The 20283-nt window shown below is 36.8% G+C and overlaps 1 protein-coding gene across 1 annotated transcript in view; it reads left to right on the top strand.

Annotated features, from left to right (window-relative positions):
* The window catches only part of OVCH1 (ovochymase 1), a 93747-nt gene that overhangs the window by 67271 nt on the left and 6193 nt on the right, over window positions 1–20283 (top strand). Inside the window, exon 26 of the mRNA XM_025403129.1 lies at window positions 16412–16585. Within this exon, the coding sequence (XP_025258914.1) occupies window positions 16412–16585 (174 nt within the window). The remainder of the gene's footprint in view (window positions 1–16411; window positions 16586–20283) is intronic.

The following is a 20283-nucleotide window of genomic DNA, read 5'->3' as shown; positions in this document are numbered from 1 at the left end:
TCTTTACTTGTTTGATTAGTTCACATGTGTTAGTTGTAACCAGATTATTGAAAGATACGCTTTGTCTATCATCCTGTGGTTTGAGCAAAGGCGCTAATAGCATTATGAAAATGGATAACTATTGCAAATTATAGAAATTGGATATCATAGAGAAACATTTGTCATTATATTTAATTCTGAACGTTTATTAGAATTCCCTCAGTACTTAAGATTAATCCATTCACACTGATTTTTTTTTAATCAGCCAGCAGGCTTTGCTTTCCTGCCCATTTTACCTTTTGTTTCTTTCTTTTCTTTCTTTCTTTCTTTTTTTTTTTTTTTTTTTGACATGCTAATTGAAATACAATTTGGGAAGCATTTCCATTAAAAACATTTCACTTAATTTTGGTATGATAATGTAAGAAGTGTTGGAAAAAGAAAACTAAGAAGAAATTTGCATCGAATTTAAGTTATATAAGTAAAGCATACCGTAATGGACTAACATAAAATAGAAAAAAAATCTCACATTTAAACCTGTAATTATTCAGACCACCAACAAATTGTTGTAGAAATATGCCAGGCACTGTTCAAAGAAATGAAGATTGAGCAATGAACAAGACAGTCCCTGCCATAGTAGAACTTACAGTCTAGTAATGGACATAGTCAATAATCATATAAGAAATATATAGTTTATTAAGTTACTGTATTAGTCCATTTTCATACTGCTATGAAGAAATACCCGAGACTGGGTAATTTATAAAGAAAAAGAGGGTTAATGGACTCAAAGTTCCACACAGCTTGAGAGGCCTCATAATCATGGCAGAAGGTAAAAGAGGAGTAAAGGCACGTCTTATGTGGCAGCAGGCAAGAGAACTGTGCTGGGGAACTGCCTTTTATAAAACCATCAGATCTTGTGAGACTTATTCATAACCACGAGAACAACATGGGAAAAACCCATTCCCATGATTCAATTACCTCCTACCGGGTCCCTCCTAAGACACATGAGGATTATGGAAGCTACCCTTCAAGGTGAGATTTGGGTGTGGACACAGTCAAACCATATCAGTTATAAAGAAAAAAATACAGTGTGCAACAAAAATATGTAACAGAGAAAGCTTGTTTACTTTGATGGAGGACACGGAAGGGAATCAAGGAAAACTTGGATTTCTGTCTTTTTTTTGGCAAGACTCCATGGAAGTTATTTCTACTCACTGTCTCCCCTTTTGCCCTCTCATTTTTCTTGAATCTATCCTCACAGGGCTTTATTTTTTCCTACCATTTCATGGACACTGTTCTTGTTCAAGCTATCAATGACTTCCACAAGTCCAGATTTAGTAGTCCCTTCTCAGTCAACACAGAGGAGCTCTCCCTTCTCAAATCTCCCTTGTTTTGGTCTCCAAAAAAGGAGAGCTCACTACTCTCCTTCAGAGTCCTGGCTGGTTTTTCCTCATTTTCTGTATCACTGTCAGTTGAGGTATCCCAGGACCCAGTCTTTGACTCTCTTCCTTTCTTTACCTATCCTCCTTCCTTAGTGATCTCACCCATTCTCCAGCTTTAAATACCGTCTATACAGTGATAACTTCCAAATTTATATCTCCAGTCCCAGCTTCCTTATTGAACACTAGCGCTGTATATCCAAGTGCCTCCCTTTCCACTTGGCTATCTAATAAGCATCTCAAACTTAACATGACCAAAATTGAACACTTTACTTCCTACCTCTGCCTCCAAGTTCTTCTTCCACCAATCTTTTTGTGTCTAACAGCCAAAGTGATCGTTTTAAAATGAATAATTGAGATCATGTTTATAATCCAATGTTTTCCTAACTCATTCACAGTAAAAGTCCTTCTAGTGCCTACAAGAGGCTATAGGATCTGGCTCTTGACTATCTCTTTGATGTCTTCCCCTGCCACTTTTCCCAGTGCTCACTTCATACCCAGCCATGCCAACCTTGCTGCTGTTCCTCAGCAAGCACGCCTTCTGCTATATCCCTGAAACCTATAACTACGTGTGGTAAACAGTGCTCAAGAATTGTTTATTTGAATAAAGGTAATGACATTTCAGCTACAGCAGAGCAGGAGTGGAAAATAAGGAGGTAGCTCCTTAGCTGATGAATGGGTTAAGAAATATGTCTGTTTTGCTTAGGAGAATTCCCCTGCCTGAGAGCTAACGTATGAGTGGGGGTTAACTCAGGTAAGAGACTCTTATTACATATATTCATTCTGTTTTTCAGATAAACATAGAAAACCTTTAATGCAGACATGTTTTTAATGACAGAAGAATTATAATAGATTTATATACCCCATGTGTGAGGTTTATTAACGATCTGACTCATTTTGTGTTCTTAAGATTGCAGATAAAACATGCTGTGAGAAATTATGATATGTCTATGTGAATAAAAAATATAGAGCCATTATAATTTATATGAGGTGGTTAGTAGCATGGAAATATTGTCACAATAAATTAGATCGGGGAAAACGTTATAATGGTATAAAATGGAATGCAATTTTTTAAACATTTACAGCATAGAAAGACTTTGCAAGATTTACATTAAAACATGAATATTAGTTGCTTAAAGGAGGGACTATAGGAGGCTTTTGTTTTTGAGACAGGGTCTCGCTCTGTTCAGGCTGGAGTGCAGTGGTGTGATCATGGTTCACCACAGCCTCAACCTCCCAGGCTCAAATGAACCTCCCACCTCAGCCTCCCAAGTAGCTGGGATCACAGGCACACACTACCATACCTGGCTAACACTTTTTTTTTTTTTTTTTTTTTTTTGGTAGAGACGAGGTCATGCTGCTACCCAGGTTGCTCTTGACTTCCTGGGCTCAAGCAATCCTCCTGCCAAGGGACTCACAAAGTGCTGGAATTACAGGCATGAACCACCATACCCAACAAAACTTTTTATCTCCTCCTTTGGACGCTTTTTGAAACTTTCTGCAATGAGCATATATGCATTGCTTTTATAATCAAAATAAAGAAATAAGTTATAAACGTTTAATTGAATGTATTGAACCCGAATGTTCTTATTCTATATTCCATGAGAGGAAAAATTCAAGACAATGATAGCCTTGGGAGATTGCTTGATCCCCTAGCAAACCGTTTCTGCCTGTCCTCACAGTGGTACTCTGGGAGGGCAGCTAGAGGTACTGGGAAAAGGCCACATGGAGAAGGAAATCTCCCGCTGAACTTTGTAACAATTTGAACTGATTGAGAAACCTCCTGGCCAGAACTCAGGGGAGGGTGTGAATCTGGTGTGCAGACTCCACAGGCAGGAATAGAAGGAAAGCCATACCTGATTTCACAGCTGGGAGGTGGGTAGCCTGGGACAAATTCTCAGCCCTGCTCATCCACTGCCTGGAAACAGACTCAGTGACATTGGAGGGGGCATGGTGGAAGTGAGACCAGCCCTTTGGATTGTGAGGAGCTGGGTGAGGCCTGTGACTGTCGGCTCTCCCCCATTTTCCCTGAAAACCTGCTTGACACAGCAGAGACAGTCATAATCCTCCAAGGAACATAACTCCATTGACCTAGGAACCTCACCCCAATCTCCCACAGCAGCTGTAGCAAGACCTGCCCAAGGAGAGTCTGAGCTCAGACACACTTAGCCCTGCCCCCACCTAATGGTCCTTCCCTACCCACCCTGGTCACTGCAGACAGAGGGCATATACTCTTGGGAGTTCCAGGGCCCCACCTACCACCTGTTCCTCCCCATTCGACCACAGCTGGTGCTCTCTGGAAAGCGCCACCTCCTGGCAGGAGGCCAACCAGCACAAAAATAGTGCATTAAACCACCAAAGCTAAGAATCCTCACAGAGTCCATTTCACTCCCCTGTCACCACGACCAGGACAGGTGCTGGGATGCATGACTTAGAGACTCACAGACGGTTCACATCACAGGACTCTTTGCAGACAACCCCCACTACTGGCCTGAAGCCTGGTAGCCTTGCTGAGTGGCTAGATCCAGAAGAGACAACAATCACTTCAGCTCAGCTCTCAGGAAGCCACATCCATAGGAAAAGGGTGAGAATACTACATGAGGGAGACACTCTGTGAGGCAAAAGAATCTGAACAACAGCCTTCAGCCCTAGACCTTCCCTCTGACAGAGCCTACCCAAATAAGAAGAAACCAGAAAACCAACTCTGGTAATATGAGAAAACGAGGTTATTTAACACCCCCCAAACTCACACTAGCTCACTAGCAATGGACCCAAAACAAGAAGAAATCCCTGATTTACCTGAAAAAGAATTCAGGAGGTTAGTTATTAAGCTACTTAGGCAGGCATCAGAGAAAGGTGAAGCCCAATGTAAGGAAATCCAAAAAATGATATAAGAAGTGAAGGGAGAAATATTCAAGGAAGTAGATCACATAAATAAAAAACAATCAAAACTTCAGTAAACAATGGACACACTTATAGAAATGCAAAGTGCTCTGGAAAGTCTCAGCAATAGAATTGAACAAGACAATTGAAGAACTGTCTTCAGAGCTTGAAGACAAGGACTTCAAATTAACCCAATCCAACAAAGACAAAGAAACAAGAATAAGAAAATATGAACAAAGCCTCCAAGATGTCTGGGATTATGTTAAACAACCAAACCTAAGAATAATCTGTGTTCCTGAGGAGGAAGAGAAATCTAAAAGTTTGGAAAACATATTTGGGGGAATAATCGAGGAAAACTTCCCCAACCTTGCTAGAGACCTAGATATCCAAATACAAGAAGCACAAAGAACACCTGGGAAATTCATCACAAAAGATCATCTCATAGGCACATTGTCATCAGATTATCTAAAATTAAGATGAAGGAAAGAATCTTAAGAGTTATGAGACAAAAGCACCAGGTAAACTATAAAGGAAAACCTATCAGATTAGCAACAGATTTGTCAACAAAAACCCTGCAAGTTAGTAGGGATTGGGTCTCTATCTTCGGCCTTCTCAAACAAAACTATCGGCCAAGAATTTTGTATCCAGCAAAACTAAGCCTCATATATGAAAAAAAAAAATACACTCTTTTTCAGACAAACAAATGCTGAGAGAATTTGCCATTGTCAAGCCACCACTATAAGAACTGCTAAAAGGAGCTCTAAATCTTGAAACAAATCCTGGAAACACATCAAAACAGAACCTCGTTAAAGCGTAAATCTCACAGTACCCATAAAACAAAAATGCAATTTTAAAAACAAAAAACAAAACAAAACAAAAAACCAAGGTATACGGGCAACAAATAGCATGATAAATGGAATGGTACTTCATATCTCAAGACTAATATTGAATGTGAATGGCCTAAATGCTCCACTTAAAAGATACAGAATTACAGAATATATGAGAACTCACCAACAATCTGCTGCCTTCAAGAGACTCACCTAATGCACAAGGATTTGCACAAACTTAAGGAAAAGGGGTGGAAAAAGACATTTCCTGCAAATTGACAACAAAAGTAAGCAGAAGTAGCTATTCTTATATCAGACAAAGCAAATTTTAAAGCAACAGCAGTTTAAAAAGGCAAAGAGGGGCATTATATAATGATAAAAAAAGGCCTATCCAACAGGAAAATATCCTAAACATATATTCACCTAACACTGGAGCTCCCAAATTTATAAAACAATTACTAATAGACCTAACAAATGAGATAAACAGCAATACAGTAATAGTGGGGGACTTTAATACTATGCTGACAGCACTAGACAGTTCATCAAGACAGAAAGTCAACAACGAAAGAATGGATTTAAACTGTACCTTGGAACAAATGGACTTAACAGATATATACAGAAAATTCCATCCAACAACCACAGAATATACATTTTATTCAACAGTGTATGGAACTTTCTCCAAGAGAGACTATATGATAGTCCACAAAACATGCCTCAATAAATTTAAGAAAATCAAAATTGTATCAAGCACTCTCTCAGACCACAGTGGAATAAAACTGGAAATCAACTCCAAAAGGAAATTTCAAAACCATGCAAATACATGGAAATTAAATAACCTGCTCCTGAATTATCATTGAGTCAAAAGTGAAATCAAGATGGAAATTAAAAAATTCTTTTAACTGAATGACAATAGTGACAACCTATCAAAACCACTGGGACACAGCAAAGGTAGTGCTAAGAGAAAAGTTCATAGTCCTAAATGCCTACATCAAAAAGTCTGAAAGAGCACAAACTGACACTTTAAGGTCACACCTCAAAAAACTAGAGAAACAAAAGCAAACCAAACCCAAACCCAGCAGAAGAAAGAAAATAACCAAGACCAGAGCAGAACTAAACGAAATTCAAACCAACAAACACATAATATGAAAGATAAACAAAGGCTGGTTCTTTGAAAAGATAAATAAAATTGATAGACCATTTGTGAGATTAACCAAGAAAAGAGAAAATAAGCTCAATTAGAAATGAAACAGGAGATACTACTACTGTTACCACAGGAATACAAAAGATTATTCAAGGCTGCTATGAACACCTTTATGTACATAAACTAGAAAACCTAGAAGAGATGGATAAATTCCTGGAAAGATACAACCCTACTAGCTTAAATCAGAAAAAAATTAGGTACCCTGAACAGACCAGTAACATGCAGCGAGATTGAAATAATTTAAAAATTACCAACAACAACAAAAAAATCCAGGACCAAATGAATTCACAGCAGAATTCTACCAGACATTCAAAGAAGAATTGTTAACAATCCTTTTGACATTATTCTACCAGAGAGAGAAAGAGGGCACCATCCCTAAATCATTCTATGAATCCAGTGTCACCCTAATGCCAAAACCAGGAAAAGGCAATAAATAAATAAATAAATAAAGACTGTTATCCCTGATGAACATAAATGCTAAAATCCTTAACAAAATACTAACTAACCGAATCCAACAACATATCAAAATGATAATCCACCATGATTAAGTGGGTTTCATACCAGGGATGCAGGGATGGTTTAACATGCAAGTCAATAAATGTAATATACCACATAAACAGAATTAAAAACAAAAGTCACATGATCATCTCAACAGATGCGGAAAAAGCATTTGACAAAATCCAGCATCGCTTTATCATTAAAACTCCCAGCAAAATCAGCATACAAGGGACACACCTCAAAGTAATAAAAACCGTCTACGACAAACTGACAGCTAACATAATACTGAATGGAGAAAAGTTGAAAGCATTTCCTTTGATAACTGGGACAAGACAAGGATGCCTACTCTCACCACTCCTCTTCAACATAGTACTGGAAGTCCTAGCCAGAACAATCAGACAAGAGAAAGAAATAAAGGGCATCCAAACGGATAAAGAGGAAGACAAACTGTCGCTGTTTGCTAATGATATGATCGTTTACCTAGAAAACCCTAAGGACTCCTCCAGAAAGCTCCTAGAACTGATAAAAGAATTCAGCAAAGTTTCTGGATACAAAATTAATGTACAGAAATCAGTAGCTCTTCTGTACACCAACATCAACCAAGCAGAGAATTAAATAAAGAACTCAATCCCTTTTACAGTAACTGAAAAAAAAAATACTTAGGAATATACCTAACCAAGGAGGTGAAAGACCTCTACAGATAAAACCAGAAAACGCTGCTGAGAGAAATCATAGACAGCACAAACAAGTGGAAACACATCCCATGCTCATGGATGGGTAGAATCAATATTGTGAAAATGACCATACTGCCAAAAGTGATCTACAAATTCAATGCAATCCCCATCAAAATACCACCATCATGCTTCACAGAATTAGAAAAAAAAAAAAATTCTAAAATTCAGATTGAACCAGAAAAGAGCACACATAGCCAAAGCAAGGCTAAGCAAAAAGAACAAATCTGGAGGCATCACATTACCTGATTTCAAACTACACTATAAGGCCATAGTCACCAAAACATCATGATAGTGGTATAAAAATAGACACACAGACGAAAGGAACAGAATAGAGAACCCAGAAATAAAGCCAAATACTTACAGCCAACTGATCTTCAACAAAGCAAACAAAAACAAAATGGGGAAAGGATACCCTTTTAAACAAATGATGCTGGAATAATTGACTAGCCACATGTAGGAGAATGAAATTGGATTATCACCTTATACAAAAAACAACTCAAGATGGATTAAGGACTTAAACCTTAAACCTGAAACTCCAAAAATTCTAGAAGATAACATTGGAAAAACCCTTCTAGACATTGGCTTAGGCGAAGATTTCCTGACCAAGAACCCAAAAGCAAATGCAATATAAACAAAGATAAATAGCAGGGACCTAATTAAACTAAAGAGCTTTTGCATGGCAAAAGGAACAGTCAGCAGAGTAAACAGACAACCCACAGAATGGAAGAAAATCTTCACAATCTATACATCTGGCAAAGGACTAATACCCAGAATCTACAAGTAACTCAAACAAATCAGCAAGAAAAAAACAAACAATCCCATCAAAAAGTGGGCTAAGAACATGAATAGCCAATTCTCAAAAGATATACAAATGACCAACAAACATATGAAAAATTGCTCAACATCACTAATGATCAGGGAAATGCAAATCAAAACTACAGTGTGATACAACCTTACTCCTACAAGAATGGCCATAAGCAAAAATTCAAAAAATAGTAGATATTGGTGTGGATATGTTGAACAGGGAACACTTGTACACTGTTGGTGGGAATGTAAACTAGCACAAACTCTATGGAAAACATTGTGGAGATTCCTTAAAGAACTGGAAAGTAGAACTCATTTGACCCTGCAATCTCACTGCTGGGTATTTATCCAGAGGAAAAGAAGTCACTATACGAAAAAGATACTTGCACACAGATGTTTATAGCAGCACAATTCACAATTACAAAATTGTGGAACCAACCCAAATTGCCCATCTGTTTTTTGTATATATGTATATATAATATGTATATGTATAATGTGTGTGTGTGTGTGTGTGTGTGTGTGTGTGTGTGTGTGTATGATGGAGTACTACTCAGCCATAAAAAGGAATGAGTTAATGGCATTCACAATGACCTGGAAGAGACTGGAGACTATTATTCTAAGTGAAGTAATTCTGGAATAGAAAACTAAACATCGTATGTTCTCACTCATAAGTGGGAGCTAAGGTGTGAGGATGCAAAGGCATAAGAATGACACAATGGATTTTGGGGACTCAAGGGGAAAGGGTGGGTAGTGGGTGAAGGATAAAGGACTACAAATAGGATGCAGTGTATACTTCTTGGGTTATGGGTGCACCAGAATCTGACAAATCACCACTAAAGAACTTACTCATGCCGCCAAACACCACCTGTTCCCCAATAACCTATTGAAATAAAAAAATAAAAACAATGATGAAGGTAAGATCATAAAGGAGGTAAGGAATCTGTGATATAGGGTTTGACTTGGCTTTGGTTAACTGATATTATGAACACATAGGAATATCCTTGCTGCTAAACATTGTCTGGTAAGTAGTATACTCTAACTTCTGTCATAACATACAGATGTTAATGGTCTGATTCTAGTTGCTTTATACTGATATATGGACTCATATGTCAGGAGCAGGAGAGTAAGATTAGGCAGTTGTGAATAAGGAGGTGGCTCTTTATTCGATGAATGGGTAAAAAAGACACCTGCTTTGCTTATGAGAATCTTTCTAGCTATTTGAAGTCTGTTCATTGTTATTCTTTCTATATATTTTATGCCTTTTAGACAATGTAGATATTTTGTCTTTTTTCTTTGCTGGATTATTGCATTGTGATTAAGGTGATAAGATTATAGATAAAGTAAATCAGTATTTAGGTGGCCCCAATGTTAGGTTAGATAATACCTACAGCATTTGGAATAGGCCCAAAATGTCACTTAATTGCTCATTTTTCTTTCCTCTTGAGCTTGTGAACCTTAATATCCTTGTTTTAACTACTGTGGGTGATCCAAATTTCCTTAACTTGTAAATGTTAGAAATTTGAACTGTATGTACTGTTCAAATTTTAGGAGCTTGTGATCTACCCAGGGAGTTAGTCTAACCAAGCACCCAGATCTATATAACCTGCTTGCCTTGTTTTCTACTCGCATTTTAAGATATTGAAGTTATATGTTATGCAATTATGGGGGAAGTGAAATATTATTGTGGCATCTGCAAGTTTAGAGAAGTCCTAAAGGTCTTAGGTCACATCTCTTGAATATCAAGTGTCAATTCACACATCTCTAGACTGAAGATGATAATACCTGTATCTTATGACTGTGAAGCCTAAATAAGATCATGTAAGAAATAGGAGTGACAAAAATAAATTGAAATGTAGATGTGGTGTGACTTAATGGGTTTACAGTTTGTGATTTAAGGTCAAAGAATTCAGTCTGTTTGCTTTTGAAGTGTTTTTCCAAACAGAAGTCATTTAAACATACATAAGGATCTGTGGATACAAAGAAACAATGATAGGAGTTAATAAAGTATATACAGTTTAGGTTTCAATGACCTACTTGTAGACATTCCCATTAGATTCAAGTAACTTCTCTTCTTGATTATTGTATTTTTTTTTCTCTTTGCCTCAAAGATGTCCAGTATTGGATTTGATTCCGGTGACTTCTGTTGAGATTGCATCTCTCAATTATCCTAACAGTTATCTCAACATGCTGAATTACACTTGGACTTTTTATTCCACATCAGTAAATAAAATGAAGGCCATGATTAAATACTTTATAACAGAAGAATCTTTGAACTGTGATTGGGATTACATAATATTTATGATCGACCATATCAGCAATCAAGATTACTTTGTAAGGATCTTTCTTAAATGGCCTAAACTAACTGGCACCAAGTATTTATATAATGAATATACATGTAAAACATGACCTACATTGGCCTTGGGAACAATAGCATTTGTTGTCAGTGATTTCTCATTAGATCCTTCATCAGAATCCCAGTGCATTATTGAGCACAGTTGGATGAGCATGAGATCACACTCACCGGATCTTGATTCCTTCCCAATCCTGGCTTGTCTTGACTTTTTAGTCCAAAAATTCCTATCTCATTTAACCATTAGTTGGCACTCTTGTTTTTCTCCAGATGCCATATGTTTTAAAGGGTTTTATTTCCTAAATGGCATTTTTAGATGGTAACTTTTTTGAAAATGTATTTACTCAATGTTACCAGTATCAGGTTTTATACTCATAGTAGAAGTGTCCCTTTTTAGACCTCAGATAAATTAAAGTGGGGAAAGGCCCATTAGCCAGAATAACCTTTACTGATGAGTGGTGCTGAGGACTAAGAAATTAATGGTTGGAGGTGCTGGGAGTCAAACCCAGGGCCTTGTACATGGGAGGCACCTGTCTACCACTGAGTTACACTCACTTACCAAGCTTGAATAATCTTTAGAAATATATTGGCCACATGGTGTCTGTCATGCTTGAGCATTTGGCAGTATTCCATTATGAGACTGACTCATAGGGGAAACTTTTTGAAAGATTTTGTAATCCAATATTGCATCAACTTCTCTAGTTTCCTCTCAGTTCTGCCACTTAGGACACGATTAAAATCCATGTGTTGCAGAGGTCAAGAGGAGAATTTTGATGCTTTCTTTTTCCAGGGACCTTGACCCCTCCTATGATAGTCCCAGATTTATAACACCAATAAGTTCAGAATTTTGCTTTGAAGTTCCAAAGTTGCTTTGGAACTTACTTTTCTATCAGTAAATATGGCTCTTACTAGATTCTAAAGCAATTGGAGTATGGAGGAGGGGAAGATTTGTAAGTTCAAGCTATTGGTTTTCCTTAAGATTAACATGGGTTTCCACAGCACCATACTCCTCAACCCTAATTCCTGCCAATACCCTTTCACCAAAGACCCTAGAAATGTACCTGTAGTTGAACAAATTGCATTTAGCATTCATTGCAGAAAGAGAGAATACACACCATGGAAAACCATGGGGTAGCTCAGTAATAAGGTGTTAGAAAAACCTACTATAGAGTTAGAGCTTTGGGTGATTTTGGAGAGGGTCTAAGGAAATGGACTTTGTTCTGAATTGGTTGCTGTCAGGAAGTAGAGCAATTTTATGATGACTATCTCAGTCAAAAGGAGGCCTGACTAGAGTAAGGATAAAACTGTAACTGGTAAAGCAGTTAGCAGTTCCTCATTTTAGCCCAGAGAGGGAGGAGTGTGGTATTTTGGTGGTTGAACACAGCCGCTTTTTGTCTTACCTTATCATAGACTAGCACTATCCTGTCTGCTGCTGATGTTCTGTGAGATGGTGTATGTCCAACAGGAAAATAACATGGTCCAGCTGTGAGTATCAGACTAGGTTCTCTGAATGTCAAGGACTGCTTTTCTCTTTCTCACTCTTCAATATTCTCCAACCTGGTGACATCATTCCTCTTTAAAAGCTCAGATTAATCAAAATTTCAGAGGTGTCAAATGATTACAAATGAGACAACTTGAATGTCTGTAATGAGCTTGTGTAATTCTATATAACAGAGAAGGGAATTGCATTTGTTTGTGAGCTCACACAATTTTATTTCAATGAATCATGCAATTTCTGTAAAGATTTTGGACCTAATGAATTTAAACCCCTGTTGCTACTCTCCCAGCTTCCCAGTTAGCTAGGCTATTACCCCATTCAAGCTGCTATAACAAATACCATAGACTGAGTGGTTTCCAAACAACAGATATTTATTTCTCACAGTATGGAGGCTGGGAATTCCAGGATCCAGGTGCCAGCAGATTTGGTGCCTGCTGAGTACTCACTTTCTGGTTCTTAGGCACAGCCCATTCTCATTGGGTCCTCACATGGAGGAAGAGGCCTCTAACCAAGCACATTCTGTCTCAAGTTTCACTTCCTCAATCATTCAAATGCTACCTTACCTGAGACTTCCTCTATCATACAATCTAAATAGCCTTCCTTAACCTTTTCTTCTAGGGATTGATCATGGCCTGGTGGTGTTTATCTTTCATTCATTTATAATTTCTCTTCTACCTGAATTAAATTTTCCGGCAACAGAACTTTGTCTCTTTTGTTCTTGCTGTATCCTCAATGTCCAAAGCACTGCTTGACAGAAAATATTTGATTTTTGAAAGAAAAAGTGGAAAAAATGGCCCCAAATGAGGGAAGAGCTTGGTAACTTAGGGAACTGTCAGAGGTCATAGTGACTGGAGATTGAGCAAGGACAGACTAGAATGAAGTGGGGTGGTGGAGCAGAGAGGCTTTCTCCAATTGTGCAGCTCAGGCTATGATAGTGAGTTTGGATTTTATTTCAGTTCAATAGGAGGTCATCATAAGTTTTGACAGGGGAGTAATTTGAAGGCTGATCTGGAGTGACAAAGTGAATGGTATCTACAGTTATGAGGCTCTTTTCTACACCTGCACTGTCCAATTCATGTTGCTATTTAAATGTAAATTAGTTAAAATGAAGTAAAATGTGACAATACCAACATTTCAGGTGCTCAGTAGCTACATGCAGTGAGTGACTTCCATATTGGACAGCAAAGATATAGAAAGCTCCATCATTGCAGAAAGTTCTGTTGTACTATAATAGGTGATGTTGCTTTAGAGGAGGATAACAATAATGGAACGCAAGTGAAGTAGACAGATCTGGAGATAGAACGGAGAGGATTTCCTGATGGATTAAATAAGGAATTGAATATGCAAATCAAGAATGACTCTTAGGTTTATGATGTGAGACGTTGGAGGAAGCATTTATGGAGATGGAAAATATGACAGGGAGAAAAAAATTTATAGAGAGATATCTGTTTGGGCCATGCTACAAACATTGCTATGATATATCCAGATTGAGTTCTCGCTAGGTAGCTAGAGATAGAACTCTTGAGCTAGGGGAGGATTTGGAGTTATAGGTATCAATTTGGGACTTTTCAGTTTCTCACTAATTTGGTCACCCTTTCTCCTACATCGTCTATCTTCTCTATCACTCTCATCAGTTTGAAACATGTTCTAATATTATATATCATTTAAAATAAACTAAAACTAATGTAAGTTAGCAATTATCCCATTTCTCTGCTTCCTTTTATAGCAAAATTTCTCACTTTTTAAAGGGTTGATGGATTTAGAAAGTTTATGGGATCAATAGCTTAGAAGGTCATGGTGAGATCAAATAATTATAGCAAAGAAATATTAATAGACTTAGAGAGGAGGTGGTGATTTAGAAAGTGGGATGTTTGAACTAATTTCAGAGTTGTCAAATGATTACAAATTCAGAGCAGCAATAGTAAAGAATTAAAAGATAAAGGGAATCACAGTACCATAGTCCTAGCTGAGTCTCACAAGTTCTTTACAGCTGGTGTGCGATCTGGTTATTAAATACTTTGAATATCCCCCTTGGTCAAACAACAAATTTAAGGAACACTGGCAAACTGGGGTGCATCCAAAGAGCATAATGAGCCGGATGTAGAAGGGTGTGGACATCCCGGGCATGTTTACCCTGGAGAAGAGAGAAGACAGAAGGATCATAATTATTCTTTTTAAATATATATGGAATTCTCATGGAGAGGCTCTCAGATCATGTGCAAAACTTGTTCTGCTTAACATTATCTAATACCTTATTAAATATTTACCATTATCCAGGCATAGTTCTAATAACATAGAACTAAGACCCGATCTCATGAAGATGAAAACTCTTAATCTTTTAACAATCTATGTAGATTGGTTACACTATCTTCATTTTAAATATGAGACAACCAAGTCACAAAAGTATTAAATAAATTGCCTCCAGTGACATAGCTACTAAGTAGAAAATGTGGGACTCAACTGAGGCAGTCTGTGTTCTTGGCCACTATTCTAACCATGTGGTAGTCATCACATTGATGCATTTTGACACAAGGAGAGGAAGAACAGTCTAGAAATTAATCAGTTTGAAAGGAGAAAATGCTGATAAGTTCCAGGTCATATCTTCAAGACACATAATTATATGTTTTGGATTATTTTAGAGGAAACTCTGTATTAGGTGAAATGTTCAACTTAATAATCTAGGAGTCCATATTTAAACTAGCCCCTTTTCCAGCCACGTGTCTTCAACCTACAGGCTTTATAAATGTGTTTTCTGTATTTCTGTCTAAGTCATCAATAAAATACCGTACTCAGTGGAACCAAAGACAGAATCATTTCCATACCATTTAGACCTTCCCTCCAGGTTAACATTTCTTGTATGGTTATTTAATCACCTGTGGAACTTCCTAGCCATGTAATTATCTACATACCATTTGCTATCTGTTCACAGGGACATCACAGACACTTTACTAAGTGCTTCACTGAAGTCAAGATGCATTAAGTTCAACCCATTCCCCCTAGCCACTATCTAATTAGCTCTTTTAAAAAATGAAATTAGGTTAATTTAGTGTGGCGTGTTAAGGATCTCATGTTGCCTTCTCATGACCGCTGATTCCTCCTCCAAGTGTTCAAAAACCATCTGTCTAATAATTCGCTATAAAATTTTTGCTGAGGTTTATTTTTGTTTAACAAATATATATAATACTTTGTAAATAACAATTGATTTAATCCTATGCAAATAATGTTTTTATCTACATTTTGCAGATGAGAATACTGAGGCACAGAGAGATTGAATAACTGGCCATATAGTTAATATGGCAGGTTATTAAGGAGTTTTTAATCTCTATTTTGCAGATGAGATTATCGAGGCACAGAGAGAGGTTGAGTAGCTTGCCATATAGTTAATAAGAGATAGAGCTGGTTCAAACCAGCAGTTTGGTTTTAGAATTCGTGCCTGTAAGCACTAAGCTATGTCCCTTCACTGACAGGACTTTGGAAACCCATATGCATCTCTGTTTTCTCTGTCTCCTACCCACCACCTTATGCTCCCAAATATCCCTTCTGAAAAACAGAGTAACATTTTCCCATTTCCATTATTTTAAAACTTCCAGAACCCCTTTACTTGACATGAGCGCATCTCCAAAGTTCCCCATCACTTCCATCCCACCAGATTGAGCTGCTTTGAGGATAAGAATGATGTAGAGATAAGCTACTCTCCTCCTTTCTTTTTCAGATTTCTGAGATACTGTTATCATGAAGACAAATCAATAGTGTTTCATTGTTTTATTTTAGCAGAACTTAAATGTACAGCAAATGGCCTGTTACTACCAGGACCACCTTTGTGCCAACTTCTGTGTTTCTGAATTTTAAAAGAATCATTATTGTGTTTTGGAGCAGCTTGTCCCATTACTTTTGTGTCTCTGTCCATTTATCTTCATGCAAATGCCCGTTTTTTCTCCCATCCTTAGGATAACAGATTGCCATACAACTGTATACCACTTTTTCTGTCAGGCCTTTCCCTTTGATCTTTTAAAAGCTATATTCTTCTATCATGGCACTCAAATCATGAATTCCATCCTACAAATCTTGATCTTGTATTCCTGATAATCATTCTTTTTTTAATATTAACAGTTTAGAATTTAATGTTACCTCTTTGTTCTCTTTCAGTTATGTCATTGCACAGAAAAAGTACTTTAATTATCGAATATGTCTCTCATTGCAGCTCATTTATGTGGTGCCAAGAAAGAGGTTATCTTGATATCCAGTGTTGCTTACCTGACTGTGCATTTTAAGACTGATGAGTCTGTGGGAGACAGAGGTTTTAAGCTTATTTTAGAAGAGATGATTCAGGAGCAATCACAGAAGAGCCACATTGAGACCCAATATCCTCTCAGTGGTAAGTAATTGCATTAAAATGTTTATTAAAGCAGGTACTGCATAAGCTTTGAAGTAGAACCTGGGAGTCCATTGTGGCTTAATGGTTACTAGTAGTCTCCCTACTGAAAAAAAAAAAGAAAGAAAAAAAAAGGTATCTTCATTTCAAACCATTCCTTAAGGCATAATACTGGTAGTTCCAAATGAATCATCTGAGGTAATAAAGTTAATTTGTGTATGTATATTTATTATTTTTAAGAAATAATGATAAACACAAAAGTCAGTCAGTTGCTATTTAAATGATCCAGTGGGAACATTCAAGCCAAAACAGAGTTCATTTTATTTCCATGTCTCTATTACCATATCTCTTTTACCAAGTAGCTACCCCTCACCTCATAAAGTTCCCAAAAAAGAATATATTAGCTGAACATATACTAACTTCTCTGAATAAAATAGAAACAAGCTTAATGATGTTCTATATATCCAATCTACTTTTAAGCCATAATTTCATCAGTTGTGCTTAAGATTTAAAAACCTAATTAATTTGTTAATATGAGGTCCTCTTGATTAGAGTGTAATTTGGTTGGAATTCTAAAGACCAACTTTCAGTAAAATGTCCTTCTTGACATCATTTTGTCTTTTTTAAGACAGGGGAATGAATGGGCTCTTTGAAGAGTCCTTGATTTGAGCCATAGACTAGTCCTTGATTTGAGCCTCATCATTCTGTAGGTGAGACTTTGAATAGTTTAAGGGATGCTCATGTAATTGACCTTTCTGTCTCCATTGCTTTTATCCTTCCATATTTCATCTCTAAATTGACCCTTCATTCTCACAGTAAAAATATTTATATTGTCTCATTTGTTTAAGTCTTCCTTTTTTGCAGGTTGGATACTAATAAAATATTGCTGTTACACATGTGTACAAACAGCCCAAAGGGCTAAGACTGACTGCATATAATGTGGATTAACAGTCCACCCTTAAACCTTAATGCAGTGAAAACAGTTTTGAGTAAATAACTTTTTTCCCTAAGATCTTGGATAGTCTTTTGAGGAGTTTGCATGATTTTTGGCACATATATTTAAAAGGAAAAGAGAATTGATGTTTTATACATATCTGAAAAGGAAGCAGAAATGAGTTTTAACATAATATTGAATAAACAACACAAATCCACTGTGCTAGAAACTTTTTGTTTTAAATACATATCCGGTATGAAATAGAAATCTCCAGTAAAGAATTATATAAATAAGGATATATCTTAATTCTCAAATTTTTGTGTATATTTAAGAAAATTCACACTCAAAAACATCTCTTGGTTTTCAGTTACTAAAATTATTTCCTGGAGATTTTCTTTTTAAATTTGAGAATGGAATAAACACAATGCTAGAAATTTTACTTATGTGTCTTCTCTATACATACGTTGTATTTTGAATACGTGTAAAGTGTTTTGATAAGTCTAGATATCTGTTACACTGGAATAACACAAATACCACAGAAGGAACAATGACCAATTATTTCATGATTAGATGCAATATTTTTATTTTAAAAATCAGTTTATGCTTTGAGTATTCTAAAGACGCAAATATTAATACTTTAGTTAACTTTATTGATCTTCTCATTTTAAAAGCAGTGCAAGAAAAGATAAGTCTCATCTCTTGATCAGAATCCTAGTCTTAAACCTATGAAAGAAATGCTTCCATTCTGAAATTTTAATAGACTTTTACAATTACTTTTACGTAATGTTTTGTTATTACTTTTCTAAGGGTTACTTTTCTAAGGGACAACAATAGAAAACGATACAGGAAGTTGGCCAACCCAAGACAAATGTGGCATTCCAGCTGTTGACCAATTTCTAACGGAAAATTTGGACAGAAATACAAACATGCCGCCAGCCATGTTTGGAGAGCCTAGGTTGGTTGGTAGCTGTGCTGCACCTGCAATGTCATGGCCTGGTTGGTTACTCTGCAGCACCCAGACAACATTATTGTGGAGGCTCCCTGGCCACAAAACATTGGGTCCTGACAGCAGTGCCTTCTAACTTTGTCTGTGCCTGTGCCTGTGGTGCAGGGTCTCTGAGACTGTTGGTTCAAGGGTTCACAATGCAGGTACCCATCTGCTCTCCCCATGTCACAAGAAACATTAAAGTTTATGCTCCCGCTGATATAGTCTTCATCTTGGAAATGAATGAATGTATTAGGTGAATGATACTTTCTGTCCTTCAACAATACACATACCACGAATAGTTTTTCATTTTAAAAGCTGCTTTCTCCTTCCAGGTCTTTTTTAAAATAAGTGACTAACAATGCTCCCTTCTCTTTCCTCATCTATAAAATGGAGATAATGATGCCTTAACATGTGTGCATCAGCTTCTGAACATAGCACCTAGAGCCCTGGAGTTGCTGAAGGGTGGGTCTCCTTCCTCCTTGCACTCCTCTACTGATTGATCGTCATACCTGCTCGCAAAATAAATAAAGAAAGTTTTGAAAAATTTTAAAGAATGCCCTTGGAAAGAAATTTTTTTCTTTGATTTCATCTGAGTCTTGTCTCAATGTGATATTGAGACATTATCTGAAAATTCCTTCCTTAGTTTAAAAGTTGCTCAGTATTAAAATTCTGGTATTTCTAATATTGGTCTCCCAGAAATATTGAGATAGTTGAAAACATCGCATAATGTCCCATAGCTAAATGATTAGATATAATGTTTTCAGTGTCTTCGAAGTAGCAGATCTTTCTGTCTGCTCAAATAACTTGGTGAGCAGGACCCTTCAGTGAATCAAAGCCTCATTTTCTTTACCATCCCCCAACTTTACTTTTGAATAAATAAATCACAAGAAGTCATCCTTATAAGGAAATTTTCAGACTTTTATGTGTTCAAAATTATTTGGGAAGTTTGTAATCAAATTTTAGAATCATAATTTTGAGTTTTGATTTGATGAGTTACATCAGATTCTAAATTTTAAGGCAATGCCAGACTTAATGCATAGTCCCTAGACACTTCTTTGAAAACCATTGTACAGGGAGTAAATATAACTTTCAGAATATCTTTCAGAGACCATTATATAAGTATTTAACATCTAGTATTATAATTGTAACAATGCACAGAATCATTATCTTGAGGCACCATAAATCTTAAAAATCATATTTTGCTTAGTATTATGAAGGAAAGAAAATATATACATTAAAATTTTTCTCAGGGATTAAAGTTATTAAGAGAAATCCCTATTTTCCAAGAATTCAAGATAATAAAAAATTTTAATATAGATTAGAAATGTAGGCTTGGCATGGTGGCTCACACCTGTAATCCCAGCACTTTGGGAGGTGAAGACAGGAGGATCACTCGGGGCTGTGAGTTTGAGATCAATCTGGGCAACATAGCAAGACCCCCATCTCCACAAAAAACTAAAAAAATTAGCTGGGCATAGTGGTGTGGGCTTGTAGTCTCAGCAAATCGGGAGGCTGAAGACAGAATCACTTGAGTCCAGAGTTCAACGTTGCAGTGGGCTATGATCGTACCTGTATACTCCAGCCTTGGTGATAGTGCAGTACCATAGCTCTAATTTTAAAAAGAACAAAAAGAAATGTAAAAGAATATATTTTTAGTAATTATGAAAAACGACTATGACCTCATTAAAACAAGTGTCTATTTCCTCACTCCCTTACGACAAATACTGTCATAGATGACCTGGTAACAGAAAGAAGTGACCTCTGGAACATGGGAAGCAG

This window comes from Theropithecus gelada, chromosome 11 (assembly GCF_003255815.1).
Source record: "Theropithecus gelada isolate Dixy chromosome 11, Tgel_1.0, whole genome shotgun sequence".
NCBI lineage: Eukaryota > Metazoa > Chordata > Mammalia > Primates > Cercopithecidae > Theropithecus > Theropithecus gelada.
This window is presented reverse-complemented; position numbering and strand designations above follow the sequence as displayed.